The sequence below is a fragment of the Molossus molossus genome, unplaced genomic scaffold, assembly GCF_014108415.1.
Source record: "Molossus molossus isolate mMolMol1 unplaced genomic scaffold, mMolMol1.p scaffold_m16_p_11, whole genome shotgun sequence".
Lineage (NCBI taxonomy): Eukaryota > Metazoa > Chordata > Mammalia > Chiroptera > Molossidae > Molossus > Molossus molossus.
In genome coordinates, this window is record NW_023425346.1 from 102,689,875 (window position 1) to 102,714,434 (window position 24,560).

The 24,560-nt window shown below is 48.7% G+C and overlaps 2 protein-coding genes across 3 annotated transcripts in view; one reads left to right on the forward strand and one right to left on the reverse strand.

Annotated features, from left to right (window-relative positions):
- Positions 1-24,560, forward strand: part of LOC118625301 (UDP-glucuronosyltransferase 1A1-like) — a 40,134-nt gene that overhangs the window by 10,016 nt on the left and 5,558 nt on the right. The window contains exon 1 of one of the 2 annotated variants that reach the window (XM_036254160.1): positions 12,858-13,721. The exons of the other annotated variant lie outside the window; for it this stretch is intronic. Coding sequence (XP_036110053.1) covers positions 12,858-13,721 — 864 coding nt within the window. Of the gene's footprint in view, positions 1-12,857; positions 13,722-24,560 lie in introns of those variants that run through there. 2 annotated transcript variants of the gene reach the window in all.
- DNAJB3 (DnaJ heat shock protein family (Hsp40) member B3) lies at positions 7,656-8,092 on the reverse strand. The gene is given in 2 exon segments (XM_036254163.1): positions 7,656-7,720; positions 7,723-8,092. Coding segments are annotated over 2 exon segments (435 nt in total).

Sequence of the window (24,560 nt, forward strand, 5' to 3'; positions counted from 1 at the left end):
TGAACTAATTCCAAGTGCTTTCTTATCTACCACCTTTTGGTCGACGGTGGCCTCTCATTTCCTGCTAATGGTCTTTGGTGAGAGATGCTGCTCCAGTGCCTCCAGTTGTGTTGTTAAGATTTGCACTGGCGCCCTGGCCAGTTTGGCTCAGCGGTTAGAGCGTTGGCCTGCGGTCCGGAGAGACCCGGGTTCGGTTCCCGCTAAGGGCACGTACTTCGGTTGCAGTTTGTCCCCGACCCTGGTTGGTCGTGTGGGTGGCAGCCACTCGATGTGTCCCTTCACGTCGATGTTTCTCTCTCTCTCCCTTCCTCTCTCTCCCTCCCACTCTATCTGTACAAAAAAAAAATGGAAAAATATCCTCGGGTGAGGATAAGAAAAAAAAAAAAAGATTTGCACTCGTTGTTGGAAGGATGGAGAGGGAGGGGTGAGGTTCGGTAACAGGATTTATGAACAAGGGTGTTATTCAGCCCGGAGTGTCCTTTTGTAAAGGTACCATCTTCATGGTTGTGCAATTCTCCTCAGCTTTGTGGGAGCATAGAAATTGGGCTGTGAACTGACCCATCAGGGGGTTTTTCCTTGTGGGTGTTCAGTGGAAGGATAAAGAAACTAGCAATAGAATTTATTGGTATGATCATTTATAGTAGTCCTGTCTCAGAAGGGCCCGAGGAGAGAGATAATGCAAGCCACGTGTCATTGGAAATTTTTAGTAGGCATGTTTTTAAAAAGCAAAAAAGGTGTTAGTTTTTAATATACTTTATTCAACCAAATATAAACAAAACATTATTATTTCAATATATTCTCAATATAAAATTATTAATGAGCTATTTTACATTATTTTTCTGTCCAACACTAAGTTTTCAAAATGTGGTATGTATTTTATACTTATATTTCAGTTTGGACTAGCCACATTTCAAATACTCAACAGTCATGTATTACCAATGGCTACTCTGTCAGACAGCATCTGATCAACATTTATAAATATTCCATAGATACACCTAAAATGTGTGTGTGTGTGTGTGTGTGTGTGTGTGTGTGTATTTTTTATCCTCACTCAAGGACTTTTTTTTGCATTCTTAAAAAATCTTCAGATAGAGTGGGAGGGAGAAAGGAAGGGAGAGAGAGAGAGAGAGAAACATTGATGTGAGAGAGACCCATTGAATGGCTGCCATCCGCACGACCCCAACTGGGGCCGGAGACAAACTGCAACGAAGGTATGTGCCCTTAGCGGGAACTGAACCTGGGACTCTCTGGTCCGCAGGCCAACGCTCTAACCACTGAACCAACTGGACAGAGCTAAAATGTATATTTTTAATTTTTCTATTAAAAACCCAACAGCCTGGCTGGTGTGGCTCAGTAGATTGAGCACACCCTGGTTTGTGGGCTCGATCCCCAGTAGGGGGCGTGCAGGAGGCAGCTGATTGATACTTCTCTCTCACTTTGATGTTTCTCTCTCTCTCTCTCCCTTCCTCCCACTCTATCCGAACAAACCATCGAAAAATGTCCTCAGGTGAGGATAAAAAAAAAAAAAAATATATATATATATATATATATATATATATAAAAGAAAAACAAAACAAAACAAAAAAGAACTCAACATGCCCAATTCCAAAAAAAGATGTCTTAAACTATTCCCCATTTAACTAAATCTTTCTCAGTTTCTATTTGGAATTTTAATAGTTTTGCTTATTCACATAGTTGCAAGATTGGTGCACATAGTTTTATTTTTGTTGTATTTTCTTCATAGTTTGCCTTTAAAAAATTTTAAATCGTGGTAAAATACACCCAACATATAAGATTTACCATCTTAACCATTTTAAAGTATACAGTTTAGTAATGTTAAATACTTCACATAGTTATGCAACTAATCTCCAGAACTCTTTTCATTTTGAAAACTGAAACTTTATACCCATTAAACACAATTACCCAATTGTCTCTCTCCCCAGTCCCTGGCAACCACCATTCTTCTACTTTATGTCTCTGTGAATTTGACTACTTCAGGTACCTCATTTAAGTGGAATTTTACAGAATTTTTTTTATGTGACTGGCTTATTTCACTTATCATAATGTCCTCACGCTTTATTCATGCTGTACTATATGTCAGAATTTCCTATCTTTTTATGGCTGGATAATATTCCATTATATGGATATACCACATTTTGCTTATCTATTTATCCTTTGATGGACACTTGGGTTACTTTCACCTTTTAGCTATTGTGAATAATGCTGCTGTGAACATGGGTGTACAAATATCTCTTTAAGACCTTGCTGTAAAATCTTTTGGGTTTAGCCCTGGCTGGTTTGGCTCAGTGGTTAGAGCATCAGCCCACAGACTGAAGAGTCACGGGTTCAATTTTGGTCAAGGGCATGTACATCAGTTGCAGTTCATCCCCAGTCCTGGTTGGGGTCATGTGGGGGGTGGCCAGTCTATGTGTCCCTCTCATGTCAATATTTCTCTTTCTCCCTCTCTCCCACTCTATCTGAAGATAAATAGAAAAATATCCTTGGGTAAGGATTAAAAAATAAATAAATAAATAAAATATTTTGATTTTATACCCAGAAGTGGAATTGCTGGATCATAAGGTAATTTTATTTTTAATTTTTCGAGGAACTTCCATACTACTTTCGACAGTGGCTGCACCTTTTTACTAACAGTGCACAAGGGTTTCAGCTTCTCCACATTTTCTCCAACACTTATTTGTGTGTGTGTGTGTGTGTGTGTGTGTTTTAAATAGTAGTCATCCTAATAGACATGAGGTGGTATCTTGTTGGAGCTTTGATTTGCATTTGTATAATGATTTGTGTGCTTACTGGCCATTTGTATGTCTTCTTTGGAGAAATGTCTATCCAAGTCCTTTGCCCATTTTTGAATGAGGTCTTTTGGTGTTGTTGAGTTTTAGAAGTACTCTATGTATTCTGGATATTAATCTCTTATCAGATAAATGATTTTCAAATATTATATCCCATTCTGTGGGTTGCCTTTTCACTCTGGTGATAGTGTCATTTGATAGACAAATTTTAGAAATTTTAATGAAGTCCAACCTATTTTTTTATAAGTGTCTTATTTTTTATAAGTGTCTTTGGTGTCATATCCACAAATCATTGCCAAATCCAATGTCATGAGCTTTGTCCTGTGTTTTCTCCTAGGAGTTTTATAGCTTTAGGTTTTACATTTAGGTCTTTGATCCATCTTGAATTAATTTTTGTGCATGGTGTTAGCTGGGGTCCAACTTCATTCTTCAGCATGTAAATATCCACTTTTCCGAGCAACATTTGTTCAAAGACTATCTATTCCCTGTTGAACGGTCTTGCCACCCTTGCCAAAAATCATTTCACCATATATGTGAAGTCATCTTATTTTTAACTTTAAAAACTTTATTAAAAGTTTGCTTAAAGTGTTTTTAACAACATTTTAAAACCCCTCTTCTGTTTCTTTTGATGTAAGAATCTCAATCACACACACACACACACACACACTCTCTCTCTCTCTCTCTATATATATATATATGATTTTATTCCTTTCATTTAGTGTAAACTCATTCTTTTTGCATTGTTTCTTTTCTAAAACAAAAATGTTTTGTTGTTAATTTGGGAATTCTCTGGCACTTTTCCATTTCCATGTAAATGTGGTATAGCATCTTCAAATCTCTGCTCCCCTGCCTTCCTCTTTCACTTATAGGAACCCTTGTGATTACATTGAATTTACCCAGATAATCCAAGATAATCGCCCTGTCTCAAGTTCTTTAACTTAAGCATATCTGCAAAGTCCCTTTTGCCATGTCAGGTAACATATTTGCAGGTTCCAGGGATGAGAATGTGAGCAGATTTACAGGGCCATTTTCGTGCTTACTGTGCACGGTAAGCCTAAGGTTCAAAGCTTGAAAATTTTCCTCTAAATTACTGAAATTTTTGTTCTGTTTTCTTTGGGAATGCCTGTCATCCACAGATTTCTGTTTTCCAATCTCTGTCACTATCACATTACTCTCCAACTTTATCTCCTCTATTTTTCTGATGCATTGTGGGGGAGTATCTCTGAAAGAGTATATTTATATCACTAATTTTACTTTCTACATCATCAGTTGTGATTTTTTTTTTTTTTTTATCCTCACCCGAGGACATTTTTCCATTTTTTGTACAGATAGAGTGGGAGGGAGAGAGAGGAAGAGAGAGAGAGGGAAACATCGATGTGAGACACATCGAGTGGCTGCCACCCGCACGACCAACCAGGGCCGGGGACAAACTGCAACTGAGGTACATGCCCTTAGCGGGAACCGAACCCGGGTCTCTCCGGACCGCAGGCAGACGCTCCAACCGCTGAGCCAAACTGGCCAGGGCAGTTGTGATATTTTTTGCTTTCAATGTGCATTTAAAAATTTTATTTTTGGCTTACAAGTCAGTTACTGCCCCACCCCCAGTGATATGAATATACCTATTTTCAACAAATAATTTTGTTTTCATAAAGCTCCAAGGTAAAGAATTCTTCTGAATGTTGTCAAGTATAGATATGTCAAATGAAGCACTCTGCCTGATCTCACAGAAATATTCTTATCCCATAAGTGGGAAAAAAAATGAGGTCCCCTTCAAGAACTCCACCGTAATGATGTTCATTTCTGATTGGGTATACTACAAGTTGCATATTAGTTGGGGGAAGAGTTCTGTAAGTTACTAAAAAGTACAACATTCAGCTGAGTGGGATAAAGATGAACATTAGTGAGGCCATTGATAACTTCCCAGAGTGTAGTCACACTAGATCGCTGGTCGTTGAAGTTATACTGAGTGTTTAAAGGAGAGTGGGGAACACTGGCGGCCAATCAATGTTCTCTTCTATCTTTCTCTCGCTCTCCCTTCCTCTCTCTAGAATCAATAAAGAAAAAAATTTTAAAGAAAGGACTATGTATTTATTGAGGAAGTAGGGTGAGAAGATGGAACTATACATTCCTAGAGAGGTAAGCAGTTGGGGTAATGATTTCCTAGGATGAGGAAGGTCTCTCTTTCTGTTTGGACACAGAAGTATGGATTCACAGGGGAAGAAGACCGATCCTTTATTGGTTATTTGAAGAGAGTATTATTCTCTCTTCCAAATGCTTTCCTTTGTGTGCAGTAAGCAGAACTAAAACCGGGTTTGTGTGGAGCTCCAGCCAGGGGAAGGGTTTGGCTGTTTGGATTCTGCTGAGATGGTCACAGGTCTCTTGGGGCTCGTGGGAACATGTCTTTCCCTGCCTGGTGTGCTCTGTGGGAAGGTGCTAGTGATGCCACGGAGGGAACTCAGTGCAGGGGACTCACGATGGTTATCTTTACAACAGAGGAAATGCCTTTTTTTCCTGATCTGAAAGCCCACTCAAACCCTTCCATAAAAGATGAAGATTGATATATAGGTTATCTATAGCAGTGTGATTTTTTGAGCCCAAACGTTTTAAAAGAGTTTCAATTTTGTAAATTCTTTAAAATGCTTTAGATTTCTGTACACGAGAAACTTCTCTCTTAGGAGCACAGACCCAGGATATGTCAAAATGCAATGCTGTGCTTACCCTCAACTATTAGAATGAGCTGGAGCTGTTCAAGGTCCATGACCTCTGAGTGACCCTGATATGCCAGACTTTTACCGGACCCAAATGAAGACTTTCCTGGCCACTGAACAATGGGGACTTGTTTTAACCAATTGTGTAGATACAAATGCCCTTATTCTGTCCTCTTCTGAGTGGTAATTTTCAACCCTTAAACTGACATATCTACCATGATGTGGTATAGCATCTTCAAATCTCTACTCCCCTGCCTTCCTCTTTCACTTATAGGAACCTTGTGATTACATTGAATTTACCCAGATAATCCAAGATAATCGCCCTGTCTCAAGTTCTTTAACTTAATCATATCTGCAAAGTCCCTTTTCTTCCAATCACTTCAAAACTGCTGACATCCTGTTTCCCTGTCCCCCCAATCCTCTTTTCCAGCAAACTACTTTGGAATGTCTTCACTGGTGTGAGTTCCTTCGCCTGGCACACAAATGTTCTCATATTTTGAAAGCTCTGCTTCATTCTGATAATTTTTATATGGTGACTATTTGATGCTGTTTGAACATCCCCGTGGGACAGTGGTGGCTGAATCCTAAGTTCCTGCTGTGTAGTTTGCATATGATTCCATGGCGTTTGGACTTTAAGGGCACTAAAGGGTACCAAACTCATCTCATACATGCTGCATTTTCAGTTGGTCTAGTTCAGTTGACTTTTTGCTCTCACACCTTATGCCAGCCTTTCCTTGGAGATGACCAAGGGGGATGGCACACTTTGTGATGGACTCTCCCCAGGCAACCGTACCTCAAAAAAGTTTTCACTGGGGGCACAGACCATGCCAAAAAAGCTGCTCCCTCAGGCATGTGTATGTTGCCTCGCCCAGTCAATATCACAAGTGAAACCTGGCTTTCATCATCCTAATTAGGTATGAGCTACATCTTGTGCAAGGCACTGGGATAGTTTTATGTAGCCTTATAGAAATGCTTTTCATATTTCCATCTATCATAGTTGTAGAACCAAGTGGGTCCAGGCTACTAATCAGATTTGCATGAATATATTCGAGTCATCCCTACCACCGTTTTAAGTCAAGTGACCTGAATATGGTCCTAATGTTATTAACTAACGACGGGACTGAGAGGTTCATTCTGCTCACAGCCTTTGAAAGAAACACGTTTCTGCCAATGCTGATTTCAGTTCAGTGAAACTGATTTCAGATGCCTGACCTTCAGATCTTTAAGAGAATAAACATGGATTTTTTTTTTTTTAATCCAGCAAGTTTGTGGTTATTTGTTACAGCACTAATACATAGGAAACTAATACATCCACTCTGCCATGTGTATCTGATTTTCAAAAGCCTTTGCTTAACATTATATTTAAACAACAGTTAACTCTTACTAAGTCACCAGCATGTATATGGCACTAAAAACCATCTTTAGTTTGAGAAGAGATATTATAGTATAATAATATATTTTACTACTACATGCTAAAAAACAACAACAAAAAAACGAAGTATACCTCTTTACCTTGGCAATGTTAATTTTAGAGCAAACTACCTGGCTGACATTTCAAAAAAAAATGTCAACATTCAAGGTGTTGTGATGAACATTTCTGTCTTAGTGAAATTAACACTGTCTGCCTCAGGATTAAGTTTAATAAACAGCAAAGTGTTTGCAGACATTTGCAACAGTTTAAAAGAGAAACAGAGGTCCTATTCATGTGGTCCCAGCAATAAGAACAAAAAGGCATTGGCATGAACCGTTTATAAACTGTCGAGTACAGTTATTCTGAAAGTAGAGTTCACTTGAAGTCTTCACAAAAAAAGTCCTGCTATTCCTTCCCAAGTGCTTTAAGTGGAACGTGGGCTGGAATTACTTGGTGTCAATGTGCAGCAGCTGCTCTTTGCCATTTATTACCAGGGACTTTAACTCTCCGTCTTCCTCCACTTCCACCCTTTCTTGGCCATTCTCAACGACCCTCTTGGTGGTGATTTTTTTGCCATTAATGATTTCGGTGGAAGTCGACACGGATTTGAAGTTACCCATCCCACAGCTACCGCAAGACGAGGAGAAGGAAGAAAGGCCCCCATTCCCCAGAGAGGCAAAGGAATTATATCCTGTATCAAAAGAAGAAAACCCACCAAATGCTGGGAATTCACTGAAGGTGGAGAAAAGGGACGAGGAACCTCTGCTTCTGCTTCCCCGGGAGCTCCTCCGACTCCCGAAAATGCTCTCCAGCGGGTCTCTGAACAAGTCAAATGAAAATGGGTCCCGGCCACCAAAAAACTCCCTGAAGACCTCGGCCGGGTCGCGGAAGGTGAAGACGTATTCGAAGGGGTCCTCGCAGGGCCCGCCGCCGACGTCGCGGCCCTCCACGCCCGCCTCGCCATGTCGGTCGTAGACGTCCCTCTTCTTGGCGTCCGATAGCACCTCGTAAGCCTGGGCCACTTGTTTGAACCTCCTCTCCGCCTCCTCCTTGTTCTCAGGGTTCTTGTCGGGGTGCCACCGGAGTGCCAGCTTGCGGTAGGCCTTCTTGATGGCGTCGGAAGAGGCCTGGCGGGGCACGCCCAGCACCTCGTAGTAGTCCACCATGCTGGCTGGTGGGCACGGCCCACGGGCCACCGGCCACGGAATCAGGCAGCCGCGTGGCGCGCAGGCCAAGTGCCCAACGAGGCCAGGCCACCCAGGAGCGACGCCACTTTGTGACGTACCCGCATCTCATTGGTCGAGGCCGCATCCAGAAGGCAGTGCTAAGCGGCACGCCCCACGCCCTAGAGGCGCTCTGTGACGTTTCCTGCAGAGCGGAGGCCCCGCCCACCAGGGCACCGCCCACCAAAGGCCCCGCCCACCCCCGATTCCACCCACCCGGGCACCAGGTGCTGTGATCTCCAAATTGGGTACAAAAGAAAGGAATTTAACCCGTGGAGAATAATTTTCTTAAAGTTGCCTTTACTACAGGCCTCCCATTGGCCCGAGTACAGGTGGAGTGAATTTAGTGTGACCCTCGACTGCAGGACAGTTAGATATTTTGCCTAGGACATCAATTCTACAACTTTTTTGCCTCAGGACCCGTTGGCTTTTGTTTATGTGGGTTATACCTGTGGATACTTACTCCATTAGAAATTAAAACAATCAGAAAAGTTCATTAATCAACTCAACAAGCTATTACATGATCTCATAAATCATATTTTTATGGGAAAATTACTCTTTCAAAACAAAGATTTAGTGAAGAATGGCATCATTTTACATTTTTTTTGCATCTCTCTGGCTTAGTTGAAAAGAGCTCGATTCTTATAACTTCTGCATTCAGCCTGTTGCTACATCGCATGTTCTGAAGTCACTCGGAAACTAACCTGTACACTCAAAAGAGAGTAAGAGTGAAAAAGTCCAATATCATGATTATGGAAATAGTTTTGACTTTGCAAAATTCTCCTGAAAAATTCTTGGGGATCTCCAGAGTGCCCTGGTGCATGGGAATACCAAAATGATTGAAATTTTCTGGCTGCATTTCTAGTGATGTGGCTAAACTTGGGAGGCATTGATTATCTCCACTGAAACTGCAATAGCACAACCATGATTTTATTTTTGGCATTTCTCGACATCTGATTTCTTTCCACTTTCTCATTCTCTTTCTGACCTTATATCCTTTGCTTTGATAAAGGATGAAGCAACACCAATAAAGGTCACTTAGTTCTAAGAGGAAAATGATTAACCAATGAACTTTCTAATATTTCATCATAAAGGGTAATAGATCCAAAAGGGCGCGTGTGCTGTATCACCAGAACACACTGCCAACTTTATATCACCTTGAGAGCCTGAATATAAAGCCTGGACCTGGCACTTGGTAAGCACGCGAAATAGTAAGAAGCTGATTGGGCGTCGAGTCCAGTGTGAACAAAGCAGTGTGGGAAGTTACAAAGCGTATTTGTGGAAGAGCAAGTGGTCCAGGATGGCTGGGGGAAAGAGGAAGAGGTCAAGTGGGGGGGCTTGAGAGGAGAAATGAGCTTGGACGGGGGGGCTGGGCCCATTCCCAGTTCTGAGGGCAAAGCTGAGGAGTCTGAATTATATTCTGGGCCCTCAGAAGCTGCTGACCAAGGTTTCAGAGGTGGTGGTGGGATGGGGCCATGCAGGGACAGCTGATGCCAGGGATCAGAAGGTGCAGACAGTGGTTGGGTATATAAGGGGGTTAAGCCCTGAAACAGGACCACGGCAGCTGCGTCTGAGAGACAGTGATAGAATCATCTGGATTCAGTACTTCCTTGTTTGGATGTGAGACCTAGAGCAAAGGGAGAAGCCAAGTCACATCTATACAGAAACATTAACTGAGCACTGAAGGTCTGCAGACCATGGACTGGCACCGGAGTGAGAGAGCGATTCCAAAGCTGACCCCTTGAAAGCCTGCCTGTAAGGAATACAGACGGATAAGCAGGTAGGGACACGCAAGTAGCAGGGACAGATATGCAAATTGCTAAAGAATACAAGGCAGAATAAAGCAAAACGCTACAGAAACTCAAGAAGACCACTTTGCTTCTTCTGAAGGTTCTCATAGACGACTCAGGGCAATGGACTTGTTTATGCAGACCTTTAGGGGCTTCAACAAGCAGCTCTGATCTGATCCCATCAAAGGAGTGAGGAGTGTGTGAAACGGTGGGTTTCTTAACTACTGGCTTTAGCTTAAAAAGAAATCATCTTCCAGTGGGTTCCAGCAACTCTCTCACCGACAATCCCTTCTGCAGTAGTCCCCCCAAGCAAGACCACATCTCTGCCCTGCTCTGTGTTTTCTTGGCCACCCACGCTCCCCAACCAGAGCACATCTTACCGGGCCCTGTAATAGTCTGGTGGTCTATCCACTGGAGCCCTCCTCATAGGCACAAACTAATTCTAACTTGGTTTTCTGGTGCCAGTTTCCAGCATAGTAGGGCTAACGCTTCACATGACTATTTGGTGAATGGGAGCATTGGCGATGGATATTGTGTGTCAGGTCTGCTCAGGTTCTGGGATAGACACTTTATGGGATTGCTTAGTAGTGGTTCTTGGTCCTAATCTTTGAGAGTGAATGTGGATTGCCTGCTATTCATATTAGTAAACAACACACCCTAGCCATGGGCAGAGTTGAGCCCCAAACTATCTAGGTGCACAGGGGCCCCCAGAACTTCTGGGGTGCTGTGTGATAAGGGAAGTCGTAAAATCATCATAGTGGTGCCTGTGTTTATAGCCCTTTGGCTCTGTGTAATCTATAGATGACCTGTCATGATACTGAGACTTCATGCTTGAAACTGGAGTACGAATTGCAGAATTGCAGATAAGGGCACACCAACAAGCCAAAGCATTGCTCCCTCTTTTCTCCTCACCCAGCATCTTTGTCCCGGAGAACGGAGAGGGTGTGGGGGTGTGGAGGAGCTTCAGAGTGCATGTGCAATAGGGCGCATACAAGACTGGAGGTTTGTGGAGGAAAGATGGTGGTACAAGGAAAAGGGGTTCTAAGTACCTACCCTAAATACCAGAATGAGAAGGGCCCTGCGAATGTGCCCCATGAGGCACCAAGGCTTTCGAGTTAGCAGCTTCTCCATGACCCTCTAAGATCCCCCAAGGAGGGGTGGCCACTGTTGTTCCTGGTCAGAATACTGGGATCTGTGCTGCCATCCTTGGAGTGTACAGAACAGCAGTGGACCCCGAAACAGCCGGCACTCCGATTTGCCCTTTCTTCAGAAGGGGCATTTCTATTAGGCAACTTCCATATTTGTTCCCTGACCTTTCACCTGATCTTTTGGGGCACCAGGTAGTACTGGGTATTGCTGTGTGAGCACATTCTGCTTGGTCGCGAAGTCCCGCCCTTTGCCTTCTCTCCACTTATTTCGATGGGGTAATGACTGTGAGGCTCACAGCTTTACTTCTGACTTCTACTGGGTTGTAGATGTCAGTCATGGCCTTGCGTATATTTATTTGGGCCCTGCTGGAGGTTAGTGGGAGTTGTGGTCAAGAGTAGGGTCTCTAGGCCCTGACAGCCGGGGTCTCCACGCTGCCCCCTGGTAAATGCAGGACTCTGGCAGATCATTTTGTCTCAAAAGTGCCTTTACAGGACAACTCTCGGGGATTACATAAGATGTATTGTAAAGTGCTTGACAGCGTACTTGGCACATGGTCCGTGCTCAGTAAATACATAGTATTTTTGTTCACCTCTCCCTTTTGCTTCAACAAAGTCATCAGAATTTCCCAGCGTGTCTTCCTTTCCCTGGTCTCTGAGCCTGTGTGACCAGTGTAATTTGAATTTTATTTCGTTCTCGATTTTAGTCTTCTATATACAGAGTTGTCCTCACTGCCTTTCTGAATACATTCAGATCTGTCCTGCAGAAGGCCTTCTGTGCCCACACACTCAGGTGGGCTCCCCTTTCCTGCCATTCTTTACCCCGTCAGCATTTGGGCCCTTTTCACAGTCTCTACTGTAACTGTTTAGCTGTCTAAATCAACTGTTCTCAACCTGTGGGTCGCGACCCCTTTGGGGGTCGAACGACCCTTTCCCAGCGGTCACGTAAGACCATCGGAAAACACATATTTCCGATGGTCTGAGGAACCGAGACACCGCTCCTCTATCCGTCTCCAGGTGGGTCCGCCCACATGCAGATGCGCCCGCAGACAACACGAGGAGCTGTATTGAAGGGTCGCGGCCTTAGGAAGGTTGAGAACCACTGGTGTAAATGGCCAGCCTGTCTCTCTCGATGGAGGATGAGTTCTTGGCAGGAACGAGGCCCATCTGTGGCGTTCCCTGCCGCAGGTGTGCTGCAGTTAATAAATACTTGTTGGATGAATGAATCGGAGATGACTGAACTGTGGACAAGGACATTCTCAAAGGTTTCCATGGGCCAAAGGCGCGCTTGCAATATCATATTCTTTTCTTTCTAAGAGGCGTAGTCAGCTCTCTCTTTCATTTCTGGAGAGGAGATCTCATCACCGCAGAGCATTTGCCCTCTGGGTAGCCCTCTCGCGGGCCAGGGAAATGCTCATTTAACCTGTTAACCGAGCGGGATGTGTAAATACGTCAAACGTTGCGTACAGTAAGAAGGGAATTCCCTGCTTATTCCCTGGTTAACAGGTTAATGGAGGAAAGGGTGCTCGAGGTGCTTCGCCTTCTCTGTTCACTCTGGGATGTGATCTGAGCGGTGGGTAAAGAGTTCCAGCCTGTTAAGAAACTGTTCTATTTCTCAAAGTAAACGTTCTGCTGCCTGTCACTGACGGACAGCTCTGGTCACGTGACACAATCAAACATTAACTGGGTATATAGATTGGTTCCCAGATAACGTGCGTGGGACAGCACAGACCTCTGGCAGACAGACGTCTTGGTAGCACAGGCAAGGGCACCATGGCGGCAGGGTCCCAGGGTCCACGTCCCCTTGTCCTGGGCCTGCTGCTGTGTGTGCTCGGCCCGGCCGTGTCCCAGGGCGGGAAGCTGTTGGTAATCCCCGTCGATGGCAGCCACTGGCTGAGCTTGGGCGGGGTCATCCAGCAGCTGCGGCAGAGGGGACATGACATCGTGGTCGTAGCACCGGAAGTCTCCATGCACATCAGAGGAGGAGAGTTCTACACCTTGAAGACCTACCCCGTGCCCTTCCGAAGGGAGGACTTGGAAGCAACTTTTACCAGCCTAGGGCGTCATGTATTTGCGAACCAGTCTTTCTTGCAGCGTGTGATCAAAACGTACAAGAAAGTCAAAGAGGACTCGGCTCTGCTCTTGTCGTCCTGCTCCCATCTACTGCACAACAAGGAGCTGATGGCCTCCCTGGCCAGGGGCGGCTTCGATGCTGTGCTGACCGACCCTTTCCTTCCTTGCGGCCCCATCGTGGCCCAGTATCTGGCCCTGCCTGTTGTGTTCATCTTGAGTGCACTGCCTTGCGGTCTGGACTACCAGGGTACCCAGTGTCCCAACCCACCATCCTATGTGCCCAGGATTCTGTCATCTAACCCCGATCGCATGAGCTTCCTGCAGCGGGTGAAGAACATGCTCATTGCCTTGTCAGAGAACTTTCTGTGCAGTGTGGTTTATTCTCCGTACGGGCCACTGGCCTCGGAAGTCCTGCAGAAAGACGTGACTGTCCAGGACCTCATGAGCTCCGCCTCCATCTGGCTTTTCAGAACTGACTTTGTGAAGAATTACCCCAGGCCCATCATGCCCAATATGGTTTTTATCGGTGGGATCAACTGTGCTGGCAAAAAACCACTGTCCCAGGTGTGTACTTCGAATGGGAACTTCACAAGTAAGTGCTCGGGCAGACGAACTGGCCACCGATGTGTCCTGAATGAGCACACTTAGTTTCAACTGCCCTCTTGTGTTAACTTCTATCTTGCAAGTTTCCTGGGTTTAGTTGTCATTTATATCTGTCTTCGGAATCATCTTCTCAGTTATTTCTTTGGGTCTGAGGCTTTAGGAAAGTGTACTTGGGGCATCTTATTCTGTGGGCTCCAGTGTTTAGTCACCAATGAGAGGCAGAAAGGGTCAAATGCCATATGCGCAGAGCAGTGGGTTCGGGGTTCCGCGCAGAGAACACGAGTTTGGGAGGCACGCAGCCTGTGATGGGGCAGGCACGAGAGCTTCAGGATGGCTGAAGTAAGTTCTTGGCATCTTTAGATCCCAGCAGGGAAAGTGGACTTTATGTTCCTCTTAAACCACCAGTTTCTAGCTCTTCCAGCTTCCTAAGCTGGATCCTACAGGCCCATCTTCTCTAATAAGGAAATAACCAGACAGCCAGCTTCTGGTGTTGGGCAGAAAGGTCGAGTCTCATACTGTGCCATGCTCATGTGTTAGTTTTTACTCCACAGCAGTGATTTTCAACCGGTATGCTGCAGCACACGGAGAAGGTTTACAGCACGCGATTACTAAGGAGAAGAGAGGCAATGACCACTCTCCCTTTAGTAATTTGTTTATGTGTGCCATGAGATTTAAAACAAAAGGCGGGGGGGGGGGGGGGGGGGGCTGACATCGCTGCTCTACAGAATTGAAGGTAAAAGCAAGAAAGTAGCATTCACATCCCTTCCCGGAGGTGATTGAGAAGAGCAGGAGAGGCTCCCCCAGAGGTGGGCTGGACAGGATTCTCTAGGAGGTGACATCTCAGTGGGCATTTATTCCCTCATTCAAGTAGTGGTTGAGGGTCTGCTGGTAGCCCAGGTATTGGTTGAGGGTCTGCTGGTAGCCCAGGCACTTGCCATGGGCTGGGTCACTCAGGGAGAACCCTGAATCTTATTTCCAATGTGCCTTCAACGTGATTCTTATTTTAAATGATCATGTAATTGTCATTTCGAGGAGACATCTTGGGTGGTAGAAAAAACACCGAGTGAGAAATCATGGCAGGGTGGGTGCCTCCACTGCACTGGGGTAGACCAGATCCCCTTCCCTATGGCGTGGAGAGAGATCCGATGACCCATGGAAGATCTCCTGGCAGTAAGATTCTGATACCCCGTGGCCTGTTGGACAAGTTTGTGTCATGTGGGGTGGTCTAGTTAAGAAAGAAGTACAGGTGCTTTTGATTTTCTGAAAGCCAAAAGAGAAACCCTAACACTATAGAAAACCACTAATGATTCTCTTTCCGACAGAGGAAAAGCAAGCGATGAAATGTTAGCAGAGCCCAGGGCCCATCTCAGGTCAAAGGAAAGCAAGCTACTCAGCGTGCCCCAGGTAGAGAGGGACGAAGGGAAATCTTCTTGGTGTCATTATGAAGGGTCCAGGAGGAAACAGTTGTGTTTCACATTCACTTTGAAACTTAAAAGTCTTCACTTCGGAGATGTGCACACAGGATGGAAACTGCATTTGAACTAGAAGGGCTTGTCGATGAGCTTTTATGGACATTCCTGGTTACACTGGCCTTCTCTCGATTCCTGAGACATTTCAAAAAGCGGTCCCAGTTCAGGACCATTGAGCATGCTGTTCCCTCTTTCTGGGGTGCTGTTCCCTGAATTCGTCTGCGGCCATCTTCACATTTTTTTTTTATCCTCATCCGAGGACATTTTTCCATTTTTTGTTCAGATAGAGTGGAAGGGAGAGAGAGGAAGAGAGAGAGAGAGAGAGAGAGAGAGAGAGAGAGAGAGAGAAACATCAATGTGAAAGAGTAACATCGAGTGGCTGCCACCCACACGACCAACCAGGGCTGGGGGACAAACTGCAACTGAGGCACGCGCCCTTAGCGGGAACCAAACCCAGGTCTCTCTGGACCGCAGGCCGACACTCTAACCGCTGAGCCAAACCGGCCAGGGCCATCTTCACATTTTTTAGATCAGCTTCAACGTCACTTCTCCAGGGAGTCCTTCTCTCTAAGACAGCATCCTATTTCCTTTATGCCACGTCAAACACTGTGATTATACCATTTAGATAATTGTTTATTGACTGTCTCCTCCACATGTGGGGGCAGGGACCACTTGTGCGAGGAGACTGAATCCTTAACACCTGGCGATGGGTGTGCACACGGCTGGTGTCCCACAGTAGTAGCATCTAAGGCATGTAATAGGCACTCATCCAATATTTGTTAAATGGCTGAATGACAACACCAAAGGGGTACAACTGAGGACTAGCCACCGGCCAGGCAGCGAGTGATCTCCAGCAGTTCTTTATATTCCTACAGCTACACGCAAACCTATGCACACGTGTAGAATCTACGAGCACAGCATTCTCAGTTATCATTATGCCATGGATATCGCTCTCGTTATAAATATTATACCTATGTTTTCAACTGCTACCTAGTATATCATGGCATTTATATGCCGCAGGTTCATATTCGCCCTAGATCCCTATGGAGGAACACGGACATCTGTATTCCAGAGTTTTTTGTTGTCGTTACTGTTCTCATGGTTACTTTAAACATCACCTGAACAAAGATATTTTATCGCCTTCATATTTGATCCGTTCCATTCTTATTTGTTTTTTTGTAAGTGTTTTATGCTTTCTTCTTGGTCACTACTGTGGAAGTGATATTTTTTCTATTTCTGCCTCTCTCTGGTTATCTACACATTATTCAGCCGTCTCACCAAAATATTGATTTTCACTATTTTTTTTTTTTAAAACTAGCATGAGGTCATTTGCCAAAAAAGAAATTTGAATTTTACTCTTCTGAATTCTATGTCAACGATCAGTCTTATTGAGTTCACTAGAATCTCTTAAAATAATTGAATACATTTGGCAAGAGCAAGGATTCCTGTTTTGCTCCTGGTTTTAATGAACATTGTTTTTCATTTCATCATTTTGCATTATGTTTGCCCTTTTTTTTGGGTGGGGGGAGTAGTCTTATCTAAATGATTTCTGTTTTTTCTTTAGGATGATTAATGGAAGAGGGCGCTGAAATGTATTAACTGCATTTCTTTATATCATATTTTTATTATTATTGATCAATATAGTTTTCCCCTTGTACATTTGTCTAAGTTGTTGGCTGTTGGCTGGTGTCCTATTCAGTGCAAGTGCACTCGTGTGAAAACGTCCTTGTAAACTGTGCCTGACAGTAGCCCTCTTTGAACTCTCTAATTTAAAATTCCACTTTTAAATATTTATATCACCTTTCCTGCATTATTTTTGTTTACATTTCCTTAGTACCTCTTTAGTTCCCCTTTGCCACCAAGCTTCCTCCTCTCCCTCCTCCTCCTCCTCCTCTCCCTCCTCCTCCTCCTCCTCTCCCTCCTCCTCCTCCTCTCCCTCCTCCTCCTCCTCTCCATCCTCCTCCTCTCCATCCTCCTCTCCCTCCTCCTCCTCCTCTCCATCCTCCTCCTCTCCATCCTCCTCTCCCTCCTCCTCCTCTCCATCCTCCTCCTCTCCATCCTCCTCTCCCTCCTCCTCCGCCTCCTCTCCCTCCTCCTCCTCCCTCCCTCCCCCTCCTCCTCCTCCTCCTCCTCCTCTCCTCCTCCCCTCCTCCCTCCTCCTCCCCTCCTCCTCCCTCCTCCTCCCTCCTCCCCTCCTCCCCCTCCTCTCCCTCCTCCCCTCCTCCCATCCTCCTCCTCACTCCCTCCGCCCCCTCCTCTCCCTCCTCCTCCTGCTCCTCCTCCTCTCCCTCCTCCTCCTCCTCTCCCTCCTCCTCTCCCTCCTCTCCCTCCTCCTCTCCTCCTCTCCCTCCTCCTCTCCTCCTCCTCCTCCTCTCCCTCCTCCTCCTCCTATCCTCTACCTCCTCCTCTCCTCCTCTCCTCCTCCTCTCCTCCTCCTCCTCCTCCCTCCTCCTCCTCCTCCTCTCCCTCCTCCTCTCCTCCTCTCCCTCCTCTCCCTCCTCTCCCTCCTCCTCCTCCCTCCTCCTCTCCCTCCTCCTCCCTCCTCCTCCTCCCGCCTCCTCCTCCTCCCTCCTCCCCCTCCTCTCCCTCCTCCTCCTCCTCCTCCCTCCTCTCCCTCCTCCTCTCCCTCCTCCTCCCTCTCTCCTCCTCCTCTCCCTCCTCCTCCTCCTCCTCCTCTCCCTCCTCCTCCTCGTCCTCTCCCTCCTCCTCTCCTCTCCCCCTCCTCCTCCTCCTCCTCTCCCTCACTCCTCTCCTCTCCCTCCTCCTCCTCCTCCTCTCCCTCCTCCTCCTCCTCCTCCTCGTCCTCTCCCTCCTCCTCTCCTCCTGCTTCTCCTCCTCTCCCTCCTCCTCTCCTCCTCCTCCTCCTCTCCCTCCTCCTCTCCTCCTCCTCGTCCTCTCCCTCCTCCTCTCCTCCTGCTCCTCCTCCTCTCCTCCTGCTCCTCCTCCTCTCCCTCCTCCTCTCATCCTCCTCCTCCTCCTCTCCCTCCTCCTCTCCTCTCCTCCTTTCCCTCCTCTCCCTCCTCCTCTCCCTCCTCCTCTCCTCCTCCTCCTCCTCCTCTCCCTCCTCCTCTCCTCTCCCTCCTCCTCCTCTCCTCCCTCCCTCCTCCTCCTCCTCCTCCTCTCCTCCTCCTCTCCCTCCTCCGCCTTCCTCCCTCCCTCCCCTCCTCCTCCTCTCCCTCTCCCCTCTCCTCTCCTCCTCCCTCCTCCTCCTCTCCTCCTCCTCTCCCTCCTCCTCCTCCTCCTCCTTCTCCTCCTCCCTCCTCCTCTCGCTCCTCCTCTCCTCCTCCCTCCTCCTCCCTCCCTCTCCTCTTCCCTCCTCTCTCCTCCTCTCCTCCTCCTCCTCCTCCTGCTCCCTCCTCCTCCCTCCTCCTCTCCCTCCTCCTCCTCCTCTCCTCGTCCTCTTCCCTCCTCCTCGCCTCTTCCCTCCTCCTCCTCCTCCTCGCGCCTCTCCTCCCCCTCGTCTCCTCCTCCTCTCCCTCCTCCTCTCCTCTCCCCCCTCCTCCTCCTCCTCCTCTCCCTCCTCCTCTCCTCTCCCTCCCTCTCCTCCTCCTCTCCTCCTCCTCCTCTCCCTCCTCTCCTCCTCTCCCTCCTCCTCCTCCTCCTCCTCCCTCTCCCTCCTCCTCTCCTCCTCCTCCTCCTCCTCCTCCTCTCCTCCTCCTCCTCTCTCTCTCCCCTCCTCCTCCCTCCCCTCCTCCCTCCTCCTCTCCCTCCTCCTCTCCCTCCTCCTCCCTCCTCTCCCCTCCCTCTCCCTCCTCCTCTCCTCCTCCTCCTCCTCCTCTCCCTCCTCCTCCTCCTCTCCTCCCCCTCCTCGTCCCTCCTCTCCTCCTCCTCTCCCTCTCCTCCTCCTCCTCCTCCTCCTCTCCTCCTCCTCTCCTCTCCTCTCCTCCTCCCCTCCCTCCTCCTCCTCCTCCTCCTCCTCTCCCTCCTCCTCCTCCTCCTCCTCTCCCTCCTCCTCCTCCTCCTCCTCGTCTCCTCCCTCCTCCTCTCCTCCTCTTCTCCTCCTCTCCCTCCTCCTCTCTCCTCCTCCTCCTCCTCCTCTCCCTCCTCTCTCCTCCTCCTCGTCCTCCTCTCCTCCTCCTCCCTCCTCCTCCCCTCCTCCTCCTCCTCTCCTCCCTCCTCCCCTCCTCTCCTCCTCCTCCTCCTCCTCCTCCTCCTCCCTCCTCCTCCTCCTCTCCCTCCTCCTCCCTCCTCCTCCTCTCCTCCTCCCTCCTCTCCTCCTCTCCTCCTCCTCTCCTCCTCCTCCTCCTCTCCTCCTCCTCCTCCTCCTCTCCTCCCTCCTCCTCTCCTCTCCCTCCTCCCCTCCTCCTCCGCCCCCTCCTCCTCCTCTCCCCCTCCTCCCTCCCTCCTCTCCTCCTCCTCTCCCTCCTCCTCCTCCTCCTCCTCTCCCTCCTCCTCCTCCTCCCTCCTCCTCTCCCTCCTCCTCCTCCTCCTCCCCCTCCTCCTCCTCCTCCTTCCTCCTCCTCCTCCTCCTCTCCCTCCTCCTCTCCTCTCCCTCCTCCTCCTCCTCCTCTCCCTCCTCCTCCTCCTCCTCTCCTCCTCTCCTCCTCCTCCCTCTCCTCCCTCCTCTCCTCCTCCCTCCTCCCTCCTCCTCCTCCCGCCTCCTCCTCCTCTCTCTCCCTCCTCCTCCTCCTCTCCCTCCTCCTCCTCCTCGTCCTCTCCCTGCCTCCTCTCCTCCTCTCCTCTCCTACTCCCTCCTCCTCTCCTCCTCCTCTCCCTCCTCCTCTCCTCCCCTCGTCCTCTCCCTCCTCCTCTCCTCCTGCTCCTCCTCCTCTCCTCATGCTCCTCCTCCTCTCCCTCCCTCCTCTCCTCCTCCTCCTCCTCTCCCTCCTCCTCTCCTCCTCCTCCTCCTCTCCCTCCTCCTCTCCCTCCTCTCCCTCCTCCTCTCCCTCCTCTCCCTCCTCCTCCTCCCTCCTCTCCCTCCTCCTCTCCTCCTCCCTCCTCCTCTCCTCCTCTCCTCCTCCTCCTCCTCTCCTCCTCTCCTCTCCTCCTCTCCTCCTCCTCCTCTCCTCTCCCTCCTCCTCTCCTCCTCCTCTCCCCTCCTCCTCTCCTCTCCCTCCTCCTCCTCTCCCTCCTCCTCCTCTCCCTCCTCCTCTCCTCCTCCTCCTCCTCCTCTCCCTCCTCCTCTCCTCCTCCTCGTCCTCTCCCTCCTCCTCCTCCTCCTCCTCCTCCTCTAAACAACACAGAACTGATATTTCTAAACTGGTCAGGTCGGTTCCTTTAATTTACAGTGGTTCTCAACCTTCCTAATGCCACAACGCTTTAGTACAGGTCCTCATGTTGTGGTGACCCCCAACCATAAAATTATTTTTGTTGCTACTTCATAACTGTAATTTTGCTACTCTTATGTCTTAGGCGACCCCTGTGAAAGGGTCACGACCCACAGGTTGAGAACTGCTGCTTTAATAGGTGAATTTTGCCTCTTTGCACTTAACAACTGATAGATTTTTATTCTGATTCTTCCAGTTGACTTTCCTTTTATTTTACTTTGTCATTTTCCCTTTTCCTGATTTTTGCAGGGTTGTCGATTTCTATGTATTTTCTTTTTCCCCTTTGTTAGTTAAGGGTGCTACTTGTCAATCGATGGTCATTGGCGCCAATTCAGTGCCAACAGGATTCCCCTATTTGGGGTGCAGTGAAGAGGGAAGCCGTTCAGTGCAGACAGCTCAGCTGGGACTCAGCACGGCTGTGGCGCCGCTCGGCAGTGTTGCCGCTCAGTTACGAGACGGCAGGGCTGTGAGGAGGACCTCGGGTAAGGCCCCCTCCAGCTAGACAGCTCTGCTCGGCTCTCTCTGCTCGGGCAGGGGTGAGGCCCCTCTCCAGCTAGACAGCTCTGCTCGGCTCTCTGCTCGGCTCTGCCCTGTCTGCCTGCTCTGCTCTGGCGAGAAGTCTTCGGGGGAAACGCAGTCTGCGTTTTTCAGTTTTGGGAGGAAAGGGAGAATGCACTCTGAGTCAGAGGGGAGCCCCTGCCCCTGGTCCCTGACTGGTCTGTCTTCATGCAAAGGAGGCCCCCAAATCCTTACGGTCTGAATGGTCCAGAAAGCACTGTCCTGCTTGGTCAGAATGGAGCCTCTCTGACTGGCTGGTGAAGATGCTGATGGGGGCACAGAGCTGTGCAGCTTCAGTTGGATGGGGACAGTTTCGGTCCTGTTGGTTGAATTAGGACTCGGGAACTCCTTTAGAAGTTGCTGGCTCAGACAGCAGGAGCAGGGCAGGCCGGCAGCGTCGTCCCGGCTTCTCCGGAAGCAGGCTTTGTGGGGGGCCTGTGCACAGTCAGCTGCCAGGCTCTTTGTGGACTTGAGCCCAGGCAGCCACCAGAACCCCTCGCCAGGTATCTTCTTTCTGGGAGTCATCATACTCTACACTTCCATCCTCTGGTGGAGATCGTCTTTTTCCCAGTGCTCTTGGTAAAAAGTCCCGAACTTCAAGAAAAAAGATGGACTCTTTACTCAATAAAGAGGGTCCACAGAGAAAGCCCAGCCTGGCACGGGACACACCTTGGGGATGCCTGAAAGTCAGAAGGGGGTCGACAGCCCTGAGAGCAGAAGAGTGGAACACAGGGACTCCAAGATGTCCTTCCCCTCTCGGGGCGAGGGGCTGTCTTCGTGGCCAGGGAGGGAGTCCCCGATGATATTCCCACATGCATGTTGGATCTGGGGGAGCTGGCCGAGCAGATCAGCGAGGACAGAGACTTGCAGATGGTGAGGAGAAGACCCGCGGCGTCTGCAGGTGACCCTGTGTGCAAAACGATAAAGGGACCTGTGCCCAACGTGCTAAGTGCTTATTAGGGTTCTTGCAAAACAAAAGGCATTTGGAAAGGGAAAATCTAATAAAAGCCTGGAACTAAAAGTACTAAACTCTCAGCAAAAGTAAGGAACTATTTTATTTTTTATTTTTTTAAAGCTTTTCGTGGATTTATTATTATTTTTTATTTATTTTAGAGAGAGAGAAAGGGAGAGGGAGAGGAAGGGAGAGGGAGAGGAAGATAGAAACATTGATGAGAAAGAATATCAACTGGCCACCTCCTGCATGCCCCCCACTGGGGATCTGGCCCACAACCTGGGCATGTGCCCTGACTGGGAATTGAACCCATGACCTTCTGGTGCATGGGTCAATGCTCAACCAGTGAGCCACACCGGCTGGGCAGTAAGGAACTATTTTAAAGGCCTCATTGGAGCAGGCAAGTGCTTTTTGCTTCAGAAGTGACCCCGTTTTCTTGGGAAGGGGGTCAGAGGTGAGGGAATCAAAGGTGTCTTTGGCTAACAAACATGTTGCTCTACTCTCTGGCCGCTCCAGAGACTGTGAAGCTGCAGCCAGGTTTAGGGGAAGTTTTGCCAAGGAGGGGGTGGACCTCGCCATTATCAAATCCCTGGGACCGGGGCCAGCCTGCGTAGTTCACCTTTGCGATCTGCAGATGAACTTCCCTGACTTTTAAACTCTGGTCAGGTGCTGCTCTTCCCCTTTGGGTGTTTATGGCCCTGTGTGTTCCATTTGTGTAATCACACCCTGCCGGTTGGCAAGTGGGTGCGGGTGGGGACGCAAGGAGGACAATGAGGTGCAGCCCTTTGAGACGAGGTTAGATAGAGTGGTTTCACTCAGGAGAGAAGGTGGGTGGCTCGGAGCCGAGCTGTCGCTCCCCAGGAATGAGGGCCGTGGTGCCCATCCTAAGGAGCAGGGCCGTGGAAAAGCATCTTCGGACGTTCTTGCTGCGTTCCAACATGCGGCTCGGTGGTGGAGAGGACGGTGCTGGCCTGGACTTGCAGATGAGCCCAGCGGAAAAGACAGACACAGCCTCTTGGAGCCAGAGGGCCGGAGCCGCGTCAGGGCTGGGAGGGTGGACTAGACAGCGGGCTGGGCAGTGGTTTCACTGGTCACGCTCCGAATCGAGCTTGGCAGGAGCCTCTGAAAACCCTGTGTGCCGAGTCTCCTACATTCACCTCTGGGGTGACCAATGGCCCGGTCTATCCAGGACTGTTTCAGATTTTAACACCGGAAGTCCCATGCCCCAGGAAACCCCTCAGTTCTGGGCAGACCCTGTCACGTTGCACAGTGTCACTAATGCCCTTGCCGTCTTTGGAGACATGTAAAACCATTTGGAGACTCTGAGGGAGTTGACTATATCATTAATAACCTCCAGTTGGGGTGGGGATTACATTACTTGCTATTTCCTCTAAGTGAATTACCAGCGGGTGTGCATGTGTGCCCTTGCACCTGTGTGTGCAGGTGTGTGCCTGTGTGTGTGTGCATGTGCGTGTACGTTTCGAAGGATGGGCATAGAGCAGTGTGAGCTAAGATGATTGCCAAGTGTTGAATCGAGGGGCTTTCTCGCTCTCTTCCTGGGGACACGGCCACCACCGTTATCTCCGGGTGCCTGTTTCAACCCTGTAATTAACGTTGCTGTTCCTCCGACTGTCACATCCTTTCAGAACTTTTGTTTGACACTGTCTCTAAACTCTGTCTCAGGGATCGGGCTTTGATGGGTCGTAATCCGTAACCAGGGGTTACTGGTTGGGAGTCCCTGCCATTACTGTTCCTCACCCCGTAACATAGACAGTCTGTACAATCCCATGGGGCCACAGACTGCTGTGCAACGTTCCCGGTCAGCTAGACAAGCACGCGCTGTTTACAGTTCAGATATACCCCAAACCATGTGATTGAAAACAATTACTCTTTGATTTAAAAAATGGGTAACAATGGCAACAGGACTAGAAAGGACTTTGGATCAAATCAGCCCTCCCCGCCCCGGTTTTCTAACGGTGCTGTCTTGCACGCAGCAGGGAGACAAGCTGGGGTGGTTGGTAGAGGGCTTGCCACACAGCCCCTGTCTGCTCTTGACACCTTACTTCTTGGGTCGTACACACTTGGGCCCAGAAGTTTCTTCAGAAGCAAGTCCCGTCGTCTTGAGTTTCATCCTTAAAGAGCCAAGACTGTAGTGCCCACAGGAAGTCTTTGCTGGAGACAGCGGAGTGGCCTTCTAGGTGTGACCCTCCTTTGATGACAGTGATGGACATGTTGCTATAAGGAATCAGTGTCTGGAACAGGCATGAGCAGTTGGTGATGGTTACATGCTGGGTGGGTTGGGACCCAGTGCCTGTTGGTCCTTCCCACGGTGGCGTTGGTAACCAAGGTTTACTCGTATGCCTTTCCTGTTTTCTGAACTGCACAGAGGGGCTCAGATCACCGGTACACACTTGGCCAGGGTTCCTGTCCCCACTCTGTATCTCTCATACCCACGGAGGGGCTCATAGTCCATTACAGACCCAGCAAAGACAGGCACATTCTTCTTGCTAGCAGCAGGGAAGTTGATATGCATCCTTTAGGCAGCTCTTCGCCA